We start from the raw sequence: 23,238 nt of genomic DNA, 5'->3' as shown, positions 1-23,238 counted from the left end.
CAATATTTTTCTTTAAGTTTTTTTGAGTGTTGTACAAATGTGGCATTTTGCTTGAAGAATTGCCTTTGTTCTCTGCAGGGCTGTGCCTTTAGAATCTATGCACGCCATAAAACTTCTTGTGTAATTTCTTTTTGTACAAGTACAAAACTCCTGGGGCTCATTGAAAAGTGATTAAGAATGTCAGTTGTTGTTCTGTGGTCTGGTTTATGTCATTTTGTTAGTCGTAGTCTTGTCTCCAATGTACTTTTGGTTTAATCAGTGTTTTTTCTCTCATTCCCCAGGTACATCAGGATCTTTAGAGTACAGGTACGACCCCTGCATCACATGAAAACTGGTTATGTTAAAGTCCAAGCATTTATTTATTTATTTTTAATATTTATCAAGTTAATAGGCCATAATATTAATATTTTTTTTTAGCGTTTTTGTCAGTTTTATTGGTATGGATAGGTGACGAGATGGACAATTTAAACATGCTATGATTTGAGGCACACTTATTCTGATTTTAAATACTGTTAAAAATTGATAGTATGCAAATTAGGATGCAGGACCAGTTTTATATTTTGCCGTTTTCATCTTTTGTCTCATTCAGTATATCAGAGGAGGATCCGGGGCCGTTGCGTAGTGACAGTGAAGGAAAAGTTGGAGGAACCAAAGTAAGCAGGACCTTCAGTTACCTCAAGAGCAAGATGAGCAAAAAGAACAAGGTTGGTATACATTTTACTTTACTATATATGTATATGTGTTTCAGCTGTAGTCAATCTAGAATTCTTCCGCTCGAAAACCAACACATTTCCTTCAAAGCTTATTTTAACCATCTCAGACCTTATTAGTGGAAACAAATGTTATCGTTTTAGTTTGCCACATATCATGCTGATCTAATGGTGTTCTTTGATGCAGCACCATGCACCTGCTATTTAACTCTGAGGTTTTCTTCCTGTGGTTCCTGTTGATGACGAGGTTGCTGATGGTGTGAAAGCTCTCAGCAACCCCCGCACTATCTGAAGTTGCTAGAGCGCTTGCAGAGTTTGCTCTTGTGCAGGCAAATGTGTGCACACTCTGTCTGTCGTACAAGGGTTCGCGGTAGGGAAGTTCAACAGGATGTAGAAGCAAGCTGTGGTCTCTCCATGGCTCTGTTTAAATATACTAGCTAACACCAAGCTTTACAGCTCATGCAATTCAGTGGAAACAAATACATGTTAAAATCTATGACTTCACTGTTTCGGAGAACCGTCATGACATTTATTTGATGTCCACATAAATCAGCTGGGCCACCATATATGGTTTGTGGATTTAAATATGGTTATTTAGGATTTTATACACATATTTTGACCTAAAAAAACCCTACACATTAATTTGTCGCATGCTTTTTGTTTTTTAACAGAGTGTCATATTGGTAACTAGGCAATTGATATAAACAGGATGCATGCATCTTCATTGTTTGATGTAACATTGCCGGGTCTGAATTAACTGCAGTGTCGATTCGAATTTCGATCTGTGTTGAATCAGCTAAATGTCACAACACAAACAAAAAGCTGCCTTTTGTATTAGGGAGGGTCTATGGTAAAAGGAAGTGAACTGTATCTTTAAGTTGAGCCCCAATGTGAAAGACGACAGAAAGAAACTGCAGTCACTTCCTCTGGCTGGCTCGCCTGCTCTCCGTCATGGGAACTTATGTGTTTGTGCAGACAGACTTTTAACCTCATCTGCCATACCTTCAGGCCAGTGCACTCACTGGCTACCTTGCATCAGGGATGTCTACGTTGTGTCGTAGGTTTTTACCGCAGGGTCGGTCACTGAAGATCAAGAATACTGGTGGTCTGGTTGAGGTAAGACTGTGTTACCAAAGAGCAGATGTTCGATTTTTTTCCCCGTCACGTATATATAGAAAATAGACATTTGTTTGCTGTTATGTTCTGATGTTTTAGAGGTTTCATGTGCAATGTGTTATTCTAGTGGCTTGGAAACTTTTTTTTTTGCTTCCCGAGATCATTGTTTCGCTCCAGTTGAGAAAGGCGTGAATTACGTAAATCACTTGTGTTTGTGTTTGGACATGTTTTTACTTTTTAGCCATGTTTAAACTTTTTTTGGGAAGTGCACTTTGACTATCTATCTTCCTATACTGTTTGTAGCCAAATAATTTTTTCCTGATGTTATGACATTAAGCCACCCATCCATACTCAATGGAATACTAGTTCAGTGAATATACAGCAGCCTTTTACTTGTTTTTAGTATATATTGGATATTAAGAATTAATAAGACAGCTTTTAATCCATTTAGTTGAATGTGGCCAATATATATAAAAAAAAAAAAATTCCCATTGTGGCTTGCACATGATCACAATCTTGGTATGTAATTGTTGCAGCAGATAAGACAGGGTTTTGTAATCAGGGTGGATATGTGAATATGGTCACAATTTAAGGTTTCTCCACTTGAGCTATCTTTGCTCTCAGGGAGTGATGTAGTGAGCATACTGTGGTTTTGACACTTCAAGTAAAGTGTTAAAGACATTGGAAAAGGACAGTGTATTTGATGTGTAGATGGCTACATGGATGGGTACGTTTATATGTTGGTAGATGGATTGTAAAGGGGTAGGTAGATAGATAGAAGGATGGGTATATGGTAGATGGATTGAGTATATAAATTCATAGATCGGTAGGTAGATGGATGGAATAATGGGTAGATCGTTGGTAGATTGAGTTATGGGTATATAAATTTATAGACAAGTATATGGTTGGTTGGTGGTAGGTAGATGGATTGATGGATGCAGTAGATAAATGGTTGATACATTTAGAGATAGGTAGATGGATGGATGATAGATGGTACATAAGATGGATGGATAAATGGATGAGTAAATGGATGGGTACATGGGTGGATGGTAGGTAGATGGATGGGTAAATTGGTAAATGGATTGATGGTAGATAAATGTATAAATAAGTGTATGAATAGATGGAAGATGGGTGGATGATAGATGGACGGGTAAGTTTGTGGATAGATACTGTAGTAAGAATGTGATGAAAGGACTGATGAAAAGATGGATGGATAGATTTTAACATTGAGGACGGATGGACACATGGGTAGATAGATAGGTAGATATAATGTTGAGAACAGTGAGGATACTGTAAATGTGATGTTGAAGATAGACAGATTTTGAGAATACATGCAGCAGGAGATGAATGATGACAAGGAATGAAAGTATTGATTGTGCAGCTGATGGGGTTTCTCCGTGATCTGCTGACCCTGGGAGTTTTATGATGGATGTGCGCCGCTCCCATTGAATCTCCCATCTGGACTGGGACCTCACTGTAATTGAGTCTAATGCACAGCTTGGACTGTCTGAAATCACTGTACGTCACACATCTACACTCTGATTCACTCATTCACCTTTTGGCCTGTATTTTGCAGGAGAAGGAGAAGGACAAGAATAAGGAGCGTGAGCGAGATGCCAAAGACAAGGAGAAGAGAGCCTCAAACGGGCATCTCTTCACTGCGGTCATGGCAGTACCCACAATCCCCTGCCAGCAGTGCAACAAATCCATCAACACTAGAGATGCCTTTCTCTGCACCAGTAAGAGATACAGCTCTCTATTCTACTCTCTATAATCTTCTCTACTATTCTGCGCTCTATTTTCAACCTTACTGTGCTTTCTACAAAGACTTTCAATTCTACATTCTCATTTATTTTATTTTATAACCGTCTTTTACTATTCAATGCTGTATTTCTGTTCTCTTCTATTTCATATTCTGGATTCTTCTATTTTTGTTTACTGTTCTATAGTTTTTGTTCTATAACCTTTTGTAAACATACGTCCTTCTCCTCTCTACATTTCCCTTCTAATCAACTCTTATAATACACTGTACACTCTACTCTTATATTCTATAATCTTTATACTGGTCTATACTCTACTCTCTATTCTATACTCTATACTACTCTATACTATCTACTGTTTTGCTGTATACTTTATTGTATTGCTATACTCAAAATTCTGTGCTCTTCCATTCTGTTCTTTGTTCTGCTCAGTCAGTACACTATTCAACATCTACTATATAAATTCTTTATTAATCTATATTTCAGAGTTTCCCAGAGTTATGGGAATATCTTTTCTATCTGTGTTGGAAGAAAAAATTAAATTGAAAGGAAACAATAATAAATTAAATTGCATGCTAGAACAATAATACTATAAATTTACGATATGGCTAAAATGACTAAAAACTCCTTATATAAAACTCCTGTAAAATTAGGTAAGGGCATGCAATTTATGATAAAAATGCATACGATACATCTGCTTAAATAAAAATGTATTTGGATCACATCAGTTCAGTGTGCAAAAACACAAAAAAAAGGTAAAATACTGATCTGTTGTATTCTGTTGCTTCTTTTGTTGTGCCATTGGCTCATGTCTTTTTTGGCACTTCCTCCTTTACTGTTATTTGCAGAGCAGTCATGCATGGAGTTAAACTTACCACTGTGAAAGTGTTTTTTTTTTTTTTTGCAGAAGTTTGATTCGCAAGAGATTCACACAGGAAGTTGGTTAAATAAATTTGATTCTATAGAGAAAATTCCCGCAGATTGTCTCTAGAAATAAAAAAGCTATTTTAATGAGCTAGTCAGCGACTGCTTCTAAGATGTAGGTACTTAATTGTGATTTAAAGCTGCGCATGAGATTTCTGGAGAGACACGGTTGGCCACGATTCGTCTGGAGAATTGGGTGAATATGTGTCTCAGAGTGAGCAGTATTTTAAAGGAAGGAACAGGAGTAATCTTGGCTATCTGCCCAGACAGGCCTTACACAGTGTTGCATCACTCTATGGCTCCACCCGCACACAGCTGGGGAGGCTCAGCGCTGCACCGAGGCCAGTCCGTGTGCTGGGACATCCTGTCAGCGCACCGCTACCACCATTGCTCTCTCTGTTTATTGTTCTCAGAGGATGTGCTGGCAGACTCATTACCGTTTCCTCTCGTTTCCCAAAAGTGACTGATGCGCGAGACACTTTTAGTCAGTTTGATCAGATATCTGAAAGTCTTGTCTGATAGCTTTGTTGTGGTTGTTGTTATTATTAAACAATTTAATACTCCGCTATTAAATGCTAAAAACTTTTTTTTGCTGAACCCAGCTTTTTGAGTGATAGTGGATGTTGCTTTTCTTGTAAAAAAAAGTCGCTTTCCGTGACTGTGTGGGTTTTGCTGGAGAAGTTCTGTGGGAGTGGGGAAAGTTGTGTACTCGTGGGGGAAATTATCACAGTCTCTACGCCTTCAAACATGTAGATTGTTGAAGGTCTAGCAGGCCTTGATACCATCATGCACACCATCTGAGATTGTGTGGTTTTGTTTTTAAAAGCTTGCAAATCTCTTTTGGGTGTGTCTAACTGTAATGCAGTTTTGTGGTCATGAGGTGCAAAGTAAACTGCCAGAGAAAAGCCAAAGCACCATCTGTGCAGGTATGTTTGGACTGAGGATTAGCAGTAATGTTAGGATTTTTGCATATTGCATTATATGCGTAATATCAAACTGGTTGTACATTTGGCGTAACCAATCACTTGTGTCATATGTTTATATAATGTGTTTGCATTTTAATTTCAATCAACTCTTCTTTTTTTATATATTTAATTTCTGAAATGCACAATTTGCATTAGCTTGTTTTCATTGAAAGAATGAGTGTAAACACCGATTTAGCGCATATACTTGAAATCTTTAAACAATGAAGACTAGTAATGACTCAACTGAAGTGTTTGTGGTTAAATTTGTGGTAAACATCAGCAGAGGTGGAGTTACGCAGGAAAAGGCTAATCTCACTCTCTCCTACACAAGCAGAAGCAGGAAATGGCACAGTGTTTGGTACAGTGTTTCTTCCAGATGCCTGTTCTGTTGGCTGCCGACTTTTCTAGTTTCAGGCTTATTCTGTCTGCTTTTGGATATGATCAAGTGGAATATAACACTAAATTGATGGATCAATGTCTTTCAGTCAGTACTGACTGTACGGTTTGTGTGTGTGTTTGTTTTCAGGTTGCAATGCACAGGTACACAAAGGCTGCAGAGAGAGTCTTCCTGTTTGTGCCAAGGTCAAAATGAAGGTATTCCATTCCTATCTTGGTTCTCATATTACATAAGTCTTAAACGGTGCAACTTTTGCATGTTTGATATGTTTCTTCGCTAATTATTGTCAGTTGAATGACCTAAACTGTAGAAATAACACGAGTAGTGGGGAAGTTTACCACAAATGTAAGATTCTGTCATTATTTACATTAAAAGTAATATGGATCTATGCAGATTAAAGACTAAATATTTCTTTCAGCAGCAAAAACAGCAGCAGACCGTTCCAGATTCTGCTTCAACGCCTGGTGTCACGCTTAGAAGTAAAAGTAAAGTCCTTATATAATTGTGCATTTTTCCATGTTTTATGCATTTCTGCTTCATTTAAAATATGACCATGTTACCTTGTTAATATGTTTAGCCCTGCCTGCACGGGATCGTCCGTGGTCTGCGATCTCCATTCCTGATGATCAACCCGCCCCTCTCGCCCCTCCTCGGAAAAGCCCCAGCAGTGTCATGTCTTTCAACAGTAACCCACTGTCCAAGAGCATGTCCATTAATAACATTGCAGGGTCAGTGCCATTGCTAGCTGATAACATACAGATGTTTTTAGATCTAAAATTGTAATAGCTTTAAAAATCACAGTTTTGCAGATTTCTTCATTGTTTTTCTTCATTGTGGCCTTGATATTTAGATTTTGAGCTCACTATATTATAAATCAGTAGGGCATTAAAACATGGAGTATACAATATATCTTCTGCTCTTTGCACATTCAGACCAATGGAAGACACTCCTTTAAAGAATCTGAAGTTTCTGTCCCAATCGACCGACTCTCTTCACAAGACCTGTAAAGTCAGTGAGTCCACAGAATCTCTTACTGATGAGGGTAAGTCTCTTCATTTCATACTTGAATCATTACCAATAAAATATACACTTGTCTTGAGTCCAATCAAGTTATGGATTTTTTTTTTATTATTTATTTACATACTTAGTGGTTATTTGTAATAATTAAATCATTTACAATTGCAAATCTATCTATCTATCTATCTATCTATCTATCTATCTATCTATCTATCTATCTATCTATCTATCTATCTATCTATCTATCTATATAAATAATATGAAAAATCCATTAATAAGTAATCCAAAAAAAAAAAATCTTATATAATTTTTTTTTTTTTGGATTTATTTATTAATGGATTTTTCCCTGCAAGGATTAAATTAGACCAAGGTGAGACTGAATAAATGTTTAACATTTTAGAAAGATTTAGATGTCAAATAAATGGTGTTCTACGATATACGAATACTACGATTTCCTAAAAATATTAAGCACCTGTTTTCAGCATTTACCATTACATCACAAATTACAGTTTCAATAAAATTTATATAAAAAAAACAGCTATTTTCAATTACAGTACACATTGTTATTGTTTTTAATTTATTTATTAAATAAATACAGCCTTGGTAAGCATAATCATCATCTTTCAAAAACATTAAAGCCCTTAACATTGGTATGTATGCTGATCTTTATGAATGAATGACATTCACTTTATATAAACCGAAACAAATGTATATAGTCTAGACAACAGCATCGTTCTAATCGTTCTGTATGGCAGGTACAGAGATGATGGACAGTCAGTTGATGGGAGAGTTTGAAGCTGATGTCAAAGATCTGGAAGCAGATTCATGGAGTTTTACGGTGGACAAGAAATTCCTGAAACCACTTAAAAAGGATGTGATCAAGAGGCAAGATGTCATCTATGGTAAGACCCTCCCAAGAAGCTTCTTCTTTCACTTTCAAACTTTGTGAGAAGAAGTATTGAAACTGTTGAATGAGTTCACTGACACACTTGTAAGGTCATATGATAAAGTTCCTGCCTCCTCTCATTATTAGAACTCATCCAGACAGAAATGCACCATGTGAGGACCTTGAAGATCATGGCTGATGTTTACAGTAAAGGGCTACTTAGAGAGGTTCAACTGGAGGCCCAGACTGTAGAGAAGATGTTCCCCATGTTAGATGACGTTCTGGACTTGCACACACAGTTCTTCTCACAGCTTCTCGAAAGGAAGAAAGAGTCAGGCAGCCATGAAGAGGGTGGCTTTGTTATCCGAAGGATTGGTGATGTGCTGGTCTCTCAGGTAAGTTGTAGTTGTCAAACTTGTGATTGAACATTGAGAAGTGTGCCTCTAAATCTATGGAACATTTTGTATAAGTAACGTATCATTTTTTCCACCATTTATTTCTCCCTAGTTCTCAGGTTCCAGTGCCGAAAGAATGAAGAAGGTCTATGGGAAGTTCTGCAGCAGACACAATGAAGCTGTGAACTTCTACAAGGAGCTTCACACCAAAGACAAACGTTTTCAAGCCTTCATTAAGGTAGCCATCTCATTATTTTGCTTTCACAAATTTCTCATAGTATGTTAGTTTATAAAATTAACCTGGAACTTTAATTCTTATCCTCTTTTTGTTTCCTGCTCAAGCCTGAAAATGGAACTGTGTTTCACATCTGTTTCTGTTTTCCAGAAAAAGATGAGCAGCCCAGTTGTCCGACGGCTAAGCATTCCTGAGTGTATATTGTTAGTCACACAACGAATAACAAAGTATCCTGTCTTACTACAGAGAATACTGCAGCACACGAATGGTACGATTAGTTACTATACTAGTCAGGCTATTTTAATACCGTTGACCTCATCTGTAGTGCTCCAGGTAATATTCTGAAGTATTTCATGACAGAAAATGAAGAAGACCATGCAGATGTAACCCAGAGTCTGAAGTTGGTGAAGGAAGTGATTGCTGCCGTGGACAATAAAGTGAATGAGCATGAGAAGAAAAAGAAGCTAAAGGAAGTGTACAGCAGGACAGACAGCAAGTCTATTATGAGGATGAAAAGCGGGCAGATGTTTGCCAGGGAGGATCTGTTACGTGGGCAGAAGTTAATTCACGATGGGCAACTGCAGCTCAAGAATTCTGCGGGCAGACTCAAGGGTGAGAACCAATGCAACCAGTTCATTGGTGAATGAATATATCAACAGATAAAAAGATAAAACATTTCTCAGAACCCCTAGCAACCGCATAGAAAAACCACCACAACACCCTAGCAACTGCATTACAGCAACAGCAGAAACCCACTCAGAAAACCTTAGCAACTGCAAAGAACCAGCCTGTCAACCACATGCAACACCCTAGCAAACAAAGTAACAGTGTGAAAAACACTTTAACAGGACACCTTATAGCAACACCCTGGCAACTGCAATAAACAATGATGTGTAAAAGACACTCAGAACACTTTAACAGCCTTATAGCAACCACATAGCAACACTCAGACAATAACACAATCAACAATTAAATGTAAAAGACACTCAGAACTCAATAAACTTATAGCAACCACATAGCAACACCCTGGCAACCACATGACAACAATCACATGTAAAAGACACTCACTATGACTTAACAACTTTATAGCAATGTCACATTAACACTCAGGCAACCACATAACAACAATTTAATGTAAAAGACACTCAGAACATATTAACAGCCTTATAGCAACTGCATAAAATCACCCCGGCAACCACATAAAAACAAATACATGTAAAAGACACTCAGAATACAATAGCAACCACATAGCAATACCCTGGCAACCACTTAACAACAACATGTGAAAAAGACTCTCAGAATACCTTAACCTTATAGCAACTGCATAGCAACACCCTAGCATCCATCCAAATAACATGAAATAACTGTAAAAGACCCTCAGAACACATTCCCAACCGCATAGCAACCACCTCTGAAGACACTCTGAACCCCTTAACAACCGTATAGCAACTATAACACCCTGGACACGATAACAAGAAGCAACCACTCACAACACCTTGAAACCCACATATCAACAGCAACGTCCCGAGTAGCAAAACTACTCAGAACACCTTAGCAACCACATAGCAAAGTCCTAGTACTCACTGACCACACATTAGCAACCACATAACAGCAACATGCTAAAATCATTTAGAGCACCTTAACCACATAACAACACCCTAGCAACCACCCACAACACTTTAACACCAACAGAGCACAATCAACCAGCCGAAGAAAATAGAATCTGTAGAACAGCTCCATGGAAGCCATCCACATTTTGAAATTGTGGTGTGACTTTTGCCTCTCACATTTAATTCAGAAAATGTAATAAGCTAGTTTCACATTTCAAAATACAGTGCATCGATAAACAGCCTTGACATTTCACTGACAAAACTAAGTCATGTCTATCACCATAGCAACTTACACCCACACTAACACAAACAGGGCCTGTTTTTAAATCTATTTGATGTGTTCTTCTCCAGATGTCCAGGCTTTGCTGCTGAGGGACGTGATTGTGTTCCTTCAGGAGAAAGACCAGAAATATATTTTCGCATCCTTGGTATGTTTATTATGTTTATCATTAAACCTCTGCCTGTGACTCCCTAAACAGTGTTCATCAATACTGTTTACATTACCTTTTCTTGTTTGGATGCTGGAATCCAGTATTGTGTAATGTCTCTGGAGCTTTATCAGCACTGGTTTTCATAGGAACATTGTCATTTTAAAGGGGTCATGTGATGTTGCTAAAAAGAACATTTTGTGTATTTGATGTAATGCAATTTGTTCATGCCGTTTAAGGTTTAAAAAAGACATTATTTCCCACATACTGTACATTGACTCGCCTCTATGCCCTGCCTTTCTGAAACACATCGATTTTTACAAGGCTCATTGGTCTGGTCTGAAAAGCAAGGTCTGCTCTGATTGGCCAGCCATCCAGTGCATTGTGATTGGCTGAATGCCTCAAGTGTGTGACAGAAATGTTACGCCCCGCACCATATTAAGGATGCCATCTCCTGCCATCACCTTTTTATGCATCTTTTTACGCATTGTGTTCCATCGTGACACGTAAACCTAAAACCATGTCTACATTTGTGATTGGAGAAATGATAATCAACAAGCGCTACTCTACACTGCTCAAAACTTGCGCTTGAATCATCAGTGGCAAATCCTTTCAATATGTAAACGTACTTACAGTCTGAGGGCCCTATCTTGCACCCAGCGCAATTCACTTTGTACACCGACGCATGTGTCATTCCTATTTTGCACCTGCGCAAAGCGCGCTTTTCCCTCCACAGAAGCACGTCGCTAAACTAGTGAATGAACTTGCGCTCCCTGGGCGGTTCAGCGCAAAAAAGGAGGCGTGTTCCGGCGCAAACAATGCAATCCCTGGTGCTATTTTGCTGTTCCATTAAACAATTGCGCCACTGACCAGAAAAAAACCTAGTCTAAAGTCAGTGGCGTGTTGCGTGTTGTTCATTATGCTATTTTAAGGGCGCATGCTTGACCATAATGTATAGCGTGCACAACGCGCATACACTTTGCTCATGTAATCTACACAGATGCAACAGTGTAACAATTTATGATTTGCAAAAATAACTAAAAAAATATTAACACATGAGATGACGGAAATCATTGTGGTGTGCCACGAAGATGTGAAAAAATAGGCATAAATCTAGCTTACAAATTATTCAGGCTACTTGTAGTAATTAAGGATCAGACCTGTTTGCCCAATAGTGGCAAGACATATATGTATATAAGGACATCTGACAAATTGGTTTGTCCGTCAAGAACCAGGAAAAAAAATAGATGAAACAATTGTGGCTATTTCCTCCCACGCCTGTTTAACCAACGCTATTTTGGGTGGGTTTCTCCCATCCCCATACAACACAACTTCTCTGTCTTTCACTGCTCTTACAAGAACATCAGTCTCCTCGGCTGTGAACCGCTCCTGGCGTGCGCCTGGTAAATACGCCATAATAATAGCAATCCATAATGGAACTTGCGCACCTGCTTTTAAAGGGAATGTTGGATGACGCTCTGATTGGTTTATTTCACGTTACGCCCAAAACACACCTATGAATAATGAAGCTACTTCAGACCAACCCATTTTAGATTTGCGCTGGGCGCAAGAGCCATTTATCCCGCCGGGAAAATAGCAACAGCGCCGAGACCCGCCCACAAACTTAATTGCGCTTCGCGCTTTGACACTTGCGTTTCAGATCGTTAAAATAGGGCCCTGAGAGTCAGAACAGCTGACATTGTAGTCTGCTCTCCCAGGATCAGGAAACAGTCCTCCATAAAATGCATTGCACACATCTGAATATTTGGGCCAGACTGTTCTGTAACAGTGTTGTAAATACAACTTATCCACTGATTTCTAGTTGTGTCCTCTTTTGGAAGGCCAAACAAAGTAGTTTCGCATTCACAACAAAACAGTAGGTCACACACGGTGGGCTGAGTGAGCGAGGTCAGCTTCAGAACATCTTTATGCACCAAGAGCTTGTAACAATCCAAAGAGAAAGGCAAAATTGAAATCGCATCATATGACTCCTTTAAGTTATTTGGAGCTTTCTAATTGTGTAACCTTGGCCCATTTATTTTCTAGTCCCATCTCATCTTCTTGTTCTCCACTCTCAGGACCAGCGCTCCACTGTCATCTCCCTGCAGAAACTCATTGTGAGGGAAGTAGCCAATGAGGAGAAAGGATTGTTCCTGATAACGGCAGGCATTGAGAAGCCTGAGATGGTAGAAGTATACACCAGCTCCAAGGAGGAGAGGAACACATGGATGCAGCTCATTCAGGAGGCCATGCAGTCAATGTGAGACTCGAATCGGTTTCTCATTTTATATACAGGAAGAATGTATGCACAATATATCGATAAATAAAAAAAAATTTTAGGCCAATATTGAACATTTAATTATACATTACATTTTTTTTTTTTTTTAGATTTAGATTAGCTTTTCCATCATTTTATGCTCACTTAAATGTAATTCTTAAAAACAAAAAAATAACACTGTAAATTGTAATCTTTAGCTAATTTTTAAATCTATCTACATTTCTTTTTCTGTGTTTTAATTTTTTATTTATCTTGATAAAATAGTACAAATAATAATTAATAATAATTAAGCTTAACATAATTGACAATAGGTACTTTAAACATCACAATTTGTGAGCTAGTAGTCTTTCTTTACAGACTCTCGATTTCCTCCAGGGAGGGTGATGATGATGAAGGTGTGCCTAGTGAAAACGAAGAGGACAGAAGACTTCAAGAAATCAAAGTCAAGGAGTTGAGAGGTACTGGATTCCATTTTTTCATTTTTGTGTGTTTGTGTAGATATGGTTTGTTTGGGTTTAGAGGAAAAAGTAAAGGTCTTTGCACAATGAGTGTGAAATTCTTGTCTGAAATTTTCACACGTTAAGAAAAAATACAACCTCATGTAGTGTCAATCACGGTTACACACTGCCGTCATAGAACAAATTCAGTCCATGTTCGATTTTCTGCATTTTCGCATCCGTAGCAAGCATTTTGATTGGAAAGGATGACAACAGAGTATCACTAGTCTACATTTTGTCACTTTATATTTGAAACTTTTATAAATAATTTAATCTATAGATAATTATATATATATATATATATATATATATATATATATATATATATATATATATATATATATATATATATATATATAAAATATTTATACTAGTATACAAGTACATATTAGTACAGTCTGTTTAAAATGATTTTTAAACACTCTAGTGACTAGAAATGACTGAAAACTCATGAAAATTAGATGTAGAAGATGCTAAAATGCAGTGAATCTTACGCTTCTCATCATGAAATAAACATCTGTCTTTACAGATCAGCTGCATAAGAGGGATGAGCAGATCTTGACTTTACTGGAGGAGAAAGTGAAGTTGTTCAGGGACATGTGTGACTGTGGCTTACCAGACGAGACCATCCTTCGCAACCGAATGCTCTTCAGGGCCACACCCGATGACATCACCAAAGGAGAGCCAATCATGAAAGAGGCTCTGAAGGAAGGTGAGATGACCAGTACAGTTATATAATGCTTATTATATAAAGTCGGGAAAAACACCGTAGGCGTCTTACAAACATATGTCAGCTAGTAAACTTGATACATTTTAGAATATGTTTTTATGAACATTGCAATCTTAGACGGCTGAGATTTAGAGCATAATTTAGTTTTATAATGACTCTATGAAGTGGAGGGTGTTAGCTACATGTTGCATCAGATTATAGTGCAGCTTGTGCGTATGGTCCCTGGCCAGTTACACAACCTTGCTTAACCAGAATCACATTAAATATGTGAGTCACACAGTCTCAGAAAGACCTCAACACTGGCTGTGCTTGTAGCAGCTACTACTTAAATGAAAATAATAAAACGCAATAAGTGTTTTCAAATATTAATTATTTATTATTTAAACCTCAATTTATTTTTGCTGTTATGATACAAGTAAGCAATGTAATGATACTAATTGGTCAAAATTTAAGTAAAAATCTAAGAATTTTCATTATGCTTAGACTTTTTCGTATGAAAATAACACAAATGCAATAAATGGTGAAAAAAAAAAAGATTTTTGATTTGTAGCTATTTGTTGACATTTAAATTATTTTTGACATTAAAATACAGGTGGACGCTGAACATTTTTATTTTTATTTGATATTTATTTAATTTTTTCATAATTTGCCTTAGTCGTGTGTTTATTAGTGACGTTGAATTAATGAAAGCAGTTAAATCTCCTGTTTATTCGGCAACCGCTATAGGCATTTCCTGGGTTTCTTATGTGAGGCATATTTGTCGTTTCATCATAATCATCTCAACTTAATATGGATTAATCGCGCAGCCCTAATGTGCTTTAACAAAAACTACAAACTATTTCTTTAAAACTCCTCCAAAACCGTTGGAAGTGACAAAACAACAATTAAAATGAAGTAAGTGATATTCCCGAACAGCATTTTAGAGTGTACTTAGAGAAAAAAAAAAAAAACACTTGAAAGTGCTGAGAAGATGCTTATGCTTTGAATGTGGGAGTGATAGATAGTGCCTGTCACAGTTCATACAGCAAGTAGGAGTATTCATTAGAGGAACGTGGACATGGGCAGAATCGATACGTAAAGCTGATCTGAATCCACAGGGCAGGAACAGATAATGGATTGCTTTAATGCTGCAGGTCAAGAATGGGAAAGAGTATTGATTACTGTCTCCTCTTAACCTTTTGTGAGCTGTTGGTGTGTTTGTTTTTTATTTATTTTTTGATTGTTCCATTTTGGGAGAATCTAACTAATTATAAATCGACTATTTAGTGTTTATCTGCAGTAACGACTTTATTCCATGTTGAATTTGTGTGTGTTTGTGTGTAGTTGAGACATTGCAGGTTCTGGTAAATGACAGTCTAGGAGCAGCGGTGCAGGATGGCGTATGTGCGGCGGGGCCCGTGACTTTGCCACGACGGGCGGAAACCTTCGGAGGCTTTGATAGTCACCAGATGAACATCTCAAAGAGTAAAGGTGGGCGCGTTTTCCACGTGTGTGTGAATGTGTGAGTGTGCGTGAGAGCATTTTGTGATGCGACTCGCGTGCGTGGGTGTTTGATCCAGGTGAGTCTGATTGTGTTTGATCTCCTGCAGATGGAGACAGAGAGGAGACGGAAGACTCGGCAGAGCTCCGCAGGACTGAGTCAGACAGCGTTCTAAAGAAGGTACAACCCGGTCAAGACAGGCAGCTTTCAGAAATTGTGTTTATCAGAAAGATCATGTAGCATGTCATCATATATAGATAAAGTTAGTTGAAATTAGTGCAAAAGTACAATTTAAATCTGTACATTCTGAAAAATAAGAAGTGTTGTGATGTTAAATGATTAGGAAATATTTAAGGTTATTTCTAGACCACAAAACAAATAAGCTAATTAAAATGAGTGCAGATGACATAACTTCAGATTAAAGAAAATATATATTTTTTTTAAATTATTGAACTCTTCTATGTTTAATATAATGCATATAATTAAATAAATAAAACTAAATAATGAATCTTAACATAATGAGTTACATATGCATTTTTATAAGTAGAGAATTATAAAAAAGCTTTGTTCACTCTTATTTCAAGTGCTGTTCTAAGATGTGTTCCCATTACCATCTGATTCATTACTCAACTGTGCATCACCATATGCTCAAAGCATTAAGTGCTGAGCATCAGAGTGTATGTCCGCTGTAGCACTCGTTACCTGAAGTGAACTATAGGTTTTCACACACGCTCATCGCAGAACATGACTGTATAGTAACTTGATAATGAGGACACATTAAAACTGTCCTCAGAGCAATGCGACCTGTCATCACAGCTGCTTACTTCCGGCAGGTCCTGCAGTTCCCTGTCTAAGGATCGCACATGGATTGCTAATTATTGATTTGTGTACAGTAGCCTCTTACCCAGTGCACTGAGCATTTGACTGCCTCTCTCTCCCACAGGCCAGCAACGCCAATCCCCTGCTACTCCTCAAGAGGAACAACGAGGTAAGATTTTCTGTTCAGAAACAGTTCAGGACAGCTTTGAAGATCAGGCCAAAGGTGAATTGGTTTCAGTACCATGACCAGACAACCTAGCCGTATATATACTTTGACAAGATTCTTTCCCAAGCTTGTGGTTTTCTGATTAATGCATGCAACATGAGTTTGTGTTAGGGTTGCATTATTTTCTGATCCTACCTAAATCAGTAATAATAATAAATACTATTTCTTGCCAGAAGATTGATAGATATAATATATGGAGAGAGAAAGAGAGAGATTTTTTTTTATTATGTATATATATATAATACAAATTATATAATATAATAAACTATACAGTATAATAACCTGTAAACATATATTTTATGATATAAAAATATAAAATGATATATGTAATGAATAATATATAATAAAAATAGTATATATAATTATTATGAATCAAAAATGTTTGTGTGTGTATATATATATATATATATATATATATATATATATATATATATATATATATACAGTATATACAGTATATACAGTATAAAATATATACAGTATTAATATATATAGTGTGTGTATTACATACACATACGCATTTATTTAAAATGTGTACATATGAAAATATAATCAATTTAAATATAGTTTTATTATGTATATTATATTAATAAAAACAAAGAGAACAACTGCTCTAGAATTATATAAATGTTTAAGATTAGCAATATAAAAGTACAAATGTACTTATATACTTGTATAAAAATGTATAATTATATATATAATTATGTATAGATTAAATTATTTACAAAAGTTTCAAATATAAAGTGACAAAATGTAGACTAGTGATCTGCATCTCAGCTTGTAGAGATGTAGCGATTTCATTTTCTGAATCCTCTGATCCTCCCACAGCAGGTTCTTCAGAGCGTCGCTCAGCTCCATGACCTGCTGAACACATTACAGGTGAGTCATTCTCTTTTTGCCTTATTCATCGCTCACTGGTGTTCAGACCAGCAGCTTCCATCTGCAGCACGACAGAAGAAAAAGAAATTTCCAAATGCAGGGATTTATTTTGCAGGCTTGTAATCAAGCAGAGTGCATTATGATGTATTCAGATACACTCTGATAGATTTGTACTACTATTAAGTGGGTGATTGTTGGCCTTTCCCGGGACAGGTGCTCTGTGGCCACCAGATGGGCCTGTTTCACCTGAATTTTGGTTTTGCACATTTGCAGTTTAGCAGCTTTACTTTTTTCCTGTTTGCATCATCAATTAAAACCACTTTCTTTGCTCACCTTCAACACAGGCTGTTGTCATCCAGCAAGACACATTCATCGAGGACCAACGGCATGCCCTCAGCGAACGCCCCCTTCCCTCTTCACGCCACCCATCCGTCTCATCCCTTAACTCCATCTCTTCCTCCTCTTCATCACGGCCCAGCTCACTTATTGAGCAGGAGAAACAGCGGAGCCTTGAGAAGCAGCGGCAAGAAGTGGCCAGCCTTCAAAAGCAGCAGGCCGCCCACGCCGAGGAGAGGAGGCGCAGGGAAAAAGAGTGGGAAGTGCGGGAACGGGAACTGGCCCAGAGGGAATCGCAGCTGCAGACCCAAGAGGACGAAACACAGAGAAGATGGAAGGAGCTAGAAGAGGACAAGCAAGACCTGCAGAGTAAAAAAGAAGAGTATCAGAGAGACCTGGCGCGACTCAGAGACAGCCAGAAGAGACTAGAGAGAGAACGAGAGCAAGTTCAGAGAGAGGCAGAGCAGATCAGACAAATGGAGGTGAGGCTCAAGGTCAAGATTGTTCACCAAAAATATTCTTCATTCAGCCTCATGTTATTTCAAACCTGAGTGACTTCATTTTTTAAAGAACATCCTGGCCACTTTTTTTGATATAATGAAAGTAAATTAGGACTGGAGCTCCATATGACTCGTGTGCTACACTACTGTTCAAAGTATGTCAAATTCGGTAAAATTATTCTCACTAAGAATGCATTTGATCAAACCTAGAACAAAAATAGTAATATTGTGAATTTTTATCTCAATTTAAAAACTCTTTCCAGTTTTCAGTATCACATGATCCTTCAGAAATCATTCATGATTTGATTCTCATGAAACATTTTTTATTATTATCATTTCAACGATCAATTTATTATCAATCAAGCTTAATTTTATTTATGGAAACCATGATTTTTTTTTAAAGGGTTATTTGATTAAATGGCATCTAGTATGCCCCTTTTTACAAGTCTGTGAAGTTTCAGCCCAAAATACCACACAGATCTTTTATTATAACATCTGGAAAATTATATTTTTGGATCATGTCTTAAAACAAAAGAAAAAAATATATATATTTAGGTGTGTAGCACTTTAAATGCAAATGAGCTGCATATTCCCGCAATCTCCTATACATCTCCGCTTTGCATACCTACAGAAATAAATAGTCAGTAGAAGCTACATGACCAGTGTTGCCAAGTCCGTGAGCGGATTTTGTTGTGAAAACCTGGCAACCTTGAAGTGTTCAGCCATACATAAGGGAAACCAAATAGCTAATAGCTATTTATATATATATATATATGTGTGTATATATATATATATATATATATATATATATATATATATATATATATATATATATATATATATATATATATATACGTTTTTTTTTTTTTGAGGACTCCCCTCATCCCCTGAGGTAACAACAACTATATTGAAGGGGTTTTATATACAGCAGTCAACAGGCGACCTTATAAAACATAATAAATCCTTTTATTAGTTTGTGGATTTGCTTGAGCTAGAAAGAGCTACTGAACATAAATAAAATGTGCAAAGGATTTTGAAAAAATACCCTTAGAATAGGGTGACCAGATGAGATTGGCTTAAATTTGTATTCAAAGATCAACCGTCTGTCATTACTCTTTAGTCTGCCACAAGAAACAACAACATTAAAATCATGAACTCAAATGTCATTGTAAAATAAATAAAATAATGACTGTTGTAACAGTGCGTAAATCAGACCTTTCTGTAAAGCTAACGCTAATGAGCTTAAACATATTTTTTGTACACAGTGCTGCGAACTGTCAGTCACTCCTGACCTGCATGTATATCATTCAGGCTTGGTGGGGTGTCAGCCAGCGACTCCGTGATGTTTTAGTACTCAGAGTGTGAAGCCAGGAGAGCATGTTAAGTGTTGTTCACTGTATTTGAATTATTGCCGAACTGAGTGTGCGCGTTTCACAAACTTTCTCCGGCCACGTTGAGTTGTAAGCACGTTCTGGGCGCACAGAGAGGTGGCGGTACGCTCAAGAGATTTATTTGGAAGTGGCGGTACTGAGTACCAGTGCGTACCGGCCCACTTAAAGCACTGGATACAGGCAGGTGATGTTTTTGTTTTCAGGCTTAGAGCTGAACTGTGCAGGACTGCGGCTCTCTAGGACCGAACTTGCCTACCCCTGCACTTAACTATAACACTTTGATAATGTACGCACACAAATGCGGTTAAAACGCTAAGGACTATAACGACATGACATTCACAAAGCAGTGAGGGGATTGCTTATGAGACACTGTTGATGTTACAGCTGCGGAAACTATGGCAATACAGGACTGTCAGTCAGCCCTTGTGGGCGGGGCCTAAGCATTGTGATGTCATACTGTTTAGAGAATCAAAAGGCTGGCCTAGTTGAGACTAGGAGTCTCAGGATTGTTGTGTTCACACACTGCCAACACACATTTATGTCCAAAGATCATGTAAAAGTGCTTTTTCCATATTAGGTGCCCTTTAACAGAAAGTTCTGAAGAACAGCATTTATATATATATATATATATATATATATATATATATATATATATATATATATATATATATATATAAACCCTCCAAACTTTTTAATGGTAGTGTATATTCCAAGTCTTCTGAATAGATTTTCTGCGAGGAACAAACTTAAATTTGAGTCATTATTCACTGAAAATCCCCCCTATAGGTTACTTTAGCCTGTTCATGAAAGAAAGCGATATCTGATGCATAACTGAATCATTCCTGAGTCAGAAGACTTCGAAGCTTCAAAGCTTCGGTCCTCATTCATTAAATGGAAAAGAGTGACTCACACCATCTTATAATTTGTCCTTTTATGTTCCATGAAATAAAGTCACAAGGGTTTGGAATGAGGGTGAAGATTGAATCTTTCTTTCATCAGCGTTTTCTATATAATGTGAATGGAAATATGTTGAAGATTCATATGTATGTCATTATTCTGTGATGGTACAATACTCTCGCACTATGTGATGTTGATAAGTTGAGAGAATCCCTAATCTTTTCCATTCCACCCCAAAACTGTTCTGTAATTATGTGAAAACAAAAGCCCTGCACATTAAGTTTGCATAATTATATCCATTTTGTTTTTAACATATGATCTTCATCCTTAATATAGTTCCTTTTTCCTGAAACCTTGAAATGATTTGAAACTTAATAGCACTCGCAGTTACAACTATGGGGTTGTGTTTTTCAGTTTGCTTTTTGATGCCATGTCTAAACAATTTTTAAGGTTCCCAGAAACAATTGTAAGAGAATGCTTGCACATTTATTTTAATTTCTCCATCATCATCTGCAGGAGTTAAGGAAGAATCGGACCCCTTCCAGCATGTCTGAGGACTCTTCAAAGTTCCAGAGCACGGATTCATTGGAGCCCGACCCCTCAGAGGTGGAACTCTCCTCGTCTCCGTCTGCCAGAGACTTCCTGTCCCGCATGGACTCCAAACGCAAAGGGAAGAACCTCAATCCATTCTCCTCCAATTCAAGCCAGAAAGGCCAGAACAGCGAGGCGCAGAGCCAGATCCCCAGCCGCCTGCTACAGCTGGCCAAATCCAAGGAGAAGAAGGACAAGAAGAAGAAGAAGGGAAAGGGGCAGCAGAGCCAGGCTGCAGGTAGAGTGTAGATCATCATCACATCACGTGAAATTCATGTTACTCTATTAAAGGCTTGATTTCAATAAATGGTTACTTTCCCTGGTCCCAAAACTGCTTTTATGGTGATTTAATGCCACAGGGGTGATGAGAAATATTAAAGAAACTGATTATTCAGTGCTCTGTAATACTTGATTTGTACTAGTCAGTTTTTTCATGTTATTACCACTAAAACGTAATGTTTGTTCGTTTTTTTTTCCCCAGGCACCTATTTATTTTCTCTAAAACAGTCATAGTTGCATTTCTCTCTGTGTATTTTATTTGTTTTTTTAATTACTATTATTTATAGAATTTTTTGTATAATTATTTATTTGTTTTTATTGTCTCGTTTTCTTTTAATTTTACTTTTTCTTTGTAATTTTAATTTTACTTAGATGCATTTTTTTGTATTAAGGTTTATTTCATTTTATAGATTTCTATAGATTTCTAGATATATTTGTATGAAGATTTCTTTTTTTATTATTATCCTTATTTTTTTCTACAATTGTTTTTTTTTATATATATATATATATATAGTTATTTTGTTTCTTTTGTATGAAGATTCTCCATAAATGTATTTTTTATGGTCATTATTTGTTTGATTTCTTTCATATTTTCATATTTATTTAGTTTTACACAAATTTAAAAATTTTTATGAAGTTAGATTGATCCATCCACCCATCCATCCTTTTTAATGATTTATTTAATTTTATAAAGATTTCATTTTTTTTTTGGAGATTATTTTATGTGATTAATGTAGATTTTTATAGATTACGGTTGATTGCTTGCATTGATTGATCTTCTTTTCTTTTACATAGATATTTAATTGTATAGATTTCTATAGATGTTTATATTGTTGCATGAAGATTTCTTTTTATTTAAATGATCCTTATTTTATTTTATATAAATAAATAAAAAATGTATGAAGGTTATTTATTTATGTTATTGTTTGTATGGAGATTATTTTATGTAATTTATGTAGATTTCCTTTTTTTGTGATCATTGTTCTAGTTTATCTATCCAATATTTTTTATTTATAGATATAATTGTACATATATTTTATTGTATAATCCAGTACAGATATGGCATTTCTCAATTACTACAATAATTTATTTCAGAAATGTTCATCAGTCATGCAGTATAATTCTTAAACCATAATTTGTCTAATAACCGGCAGGCTATACATTTTTCCATACATATGTTTTACAGTGCGCTCAAATTCTGACAGATAAAAGAAATTCCCACCCTACACTGTTATTATACCACTAAATATTGTTTTTCACTTCATTATGTAAGGTCAATGTGTTGTAAATGCCATTACATGTTCTTAGTGTGATTACTTTGAATAGCTCAAAAGTAAAATGAGTTTTTCTCTCTTCACAGATTCTCCGAGCACTGTGGTTCCAGGCTCTACCCCGGACGGAGAGATCTTTTTCTGCTGATTCGGCCCCCTCTTCATCTTCCACTATCCCACAATCCCTCCAGGCAGGGCTGCTGGTCTCTGGTCATGGACTTATAAACCAGAGTAAGAAGCACATACCTGTGGTCTCGATGGGCGTCAGGCCTGGACAGGAAGTTTATAGGGATTGTTTCCTGATTTTCAGCGGCCAGCATACTGCAGTGCCTTCCATCCCTCACATACACCTATGAACCCGAGCAGGGACCTGGAGCACAAGTTTGGGTCAGATAAACCCACCGCAGGCACTTTCTCACACACAGACTTCCTGTGAAAATCAAAAAGATATATAACAGCAAGTGGCATCACGCTGAGAGACAGCAACATTCAGTTTCTGAAGGACATCTGACTAATGAAGATACTAATAATCGAAGTGAGTGGAGTCAAATTGCAGTTTGCAATGCAGTGACTAAGTATCTATATGTTTCCATCCTTTTCTTTCAACCCCGTCATGTTACA

The 23,238-nt window shown here is 36.9% G+C and overlaps 1 protein-coding gene across 10 annotated transcripts in view; it reads left to right on the top strand.

The window, feature by feature from the left end:
- LOC113043080 (A-kinase anchor protein 13-like) overlaps window positions 1-23,238 on the top strand; it is a 31,358-nt gene that overhangs the window by 6,598 nt on the left and 1,522 nt on the right. For 3 of the 10 annotated variants that reach the window (XM_026202217.1, XM_026202218.1, XM_026202215.1), the window contains 23 exons: window positions 282-306; window positions 590-704; window positions 3,403-3,565; window positions 6,002-6,069; window positions 6,291-6,357; window positions 6,450-6,600; window positions 6,805-6,914; window positions 7,645-7,791; window positions 7,923-8,170; window positions 8,283-8,408; window positions 8,556-8,673; window positions 8,766-9,017; window positions 10,367-10,443; window positions 12,522-12,703; window positions 13,079-13,179; window positions 13,748-13,930; window positions 15,272-15,418; window positions 15,538-15,608; window positions 16,372-16,416; window positions 17,302-17,352; window positions 17,697-18,170; window positions 20,993-21,305; window positions 22,707-23,238. The exon at window positions 22,707-23,238 is cut by the window's right edge and continues 1,522 nt beyond it. In XM_026202217.1, coding sequence (XP_026058002.1) covers window positions 282-306; window positions 590-704; window positions 3,403-3,565; window positions 6,002-6,069; window positions 6,291-6,357; window positions 6,450-6,600; window positions 6,805-6,914; window positions 7,645-7,791; window positions 7,923-8,170; window positions 8,283-8,408; window positions 8,556-8,673; window positions 8,766-9,017; window positions 10,367-10,443; window positions 12,522-12,703; window positions 13,079-13,179; window positions 13,748-13,930; window positions 15,272-15,418; window positions 15,538-15,608; window positions 16,372-16,416; window positions 17,302-17,352; window positions 17,697-18,170; window positions 20,993-21,305; window positions 22,707-22,765 — 3,293 coding nt within the window. In that variant the 3' untranslated portion in view covers window positions 22,766-23,238. Of the gene's footprint in view, window positions 1-281; window positions 307-589; window positions 705-1,457; window positions 1,827-3,402; window positions 3,566-6,001; window positions 6,070-6,290; window positions 6,358-6,449; window positions 6,601-6,804; window positions 6,915-7,644; window positions 7,792-7,922; window positions 8,171-8,282; window positions 8,409-8,555; window positions 8,674-8,765; window positions 9,018-10,366; window positions 10,444-12,521; window positions 12,704-13,078; window positions 13,180-13,747; window positions 13,931-15,271; window positions 15,419-15,537; window positions 15,609-16,371; window positions 16,417-17,301; window positions 17,353-17,696; window positions 18,171-20,992; window positions 21,306-22,706 lie in introns of those variants that run through there. The other 7 variants (XM_026202213.1, XM_026202209.1, XM_026202211.1 and 4 more) reach the window with 7 other exon arrangements.

This window comes from Carassius auratus, chromosome 25 (genome assembly GCF_003368295.1).
Source record: "Carassius auratus strain Wakin chromosome 25, ASM336829v1, whole genome shotgun sequence".
NCBI classification, from domain to species: Eukaryota; Metazoa; Chordata; class Actinopteri; order Cypriniformes; family Cyprinidae; genus Carassius; species Carassius auratus.
Note: the sequence above shows the minus strand (reverse complement) of the source record. Positions and strands in the feature narration are given on the sequence as shown.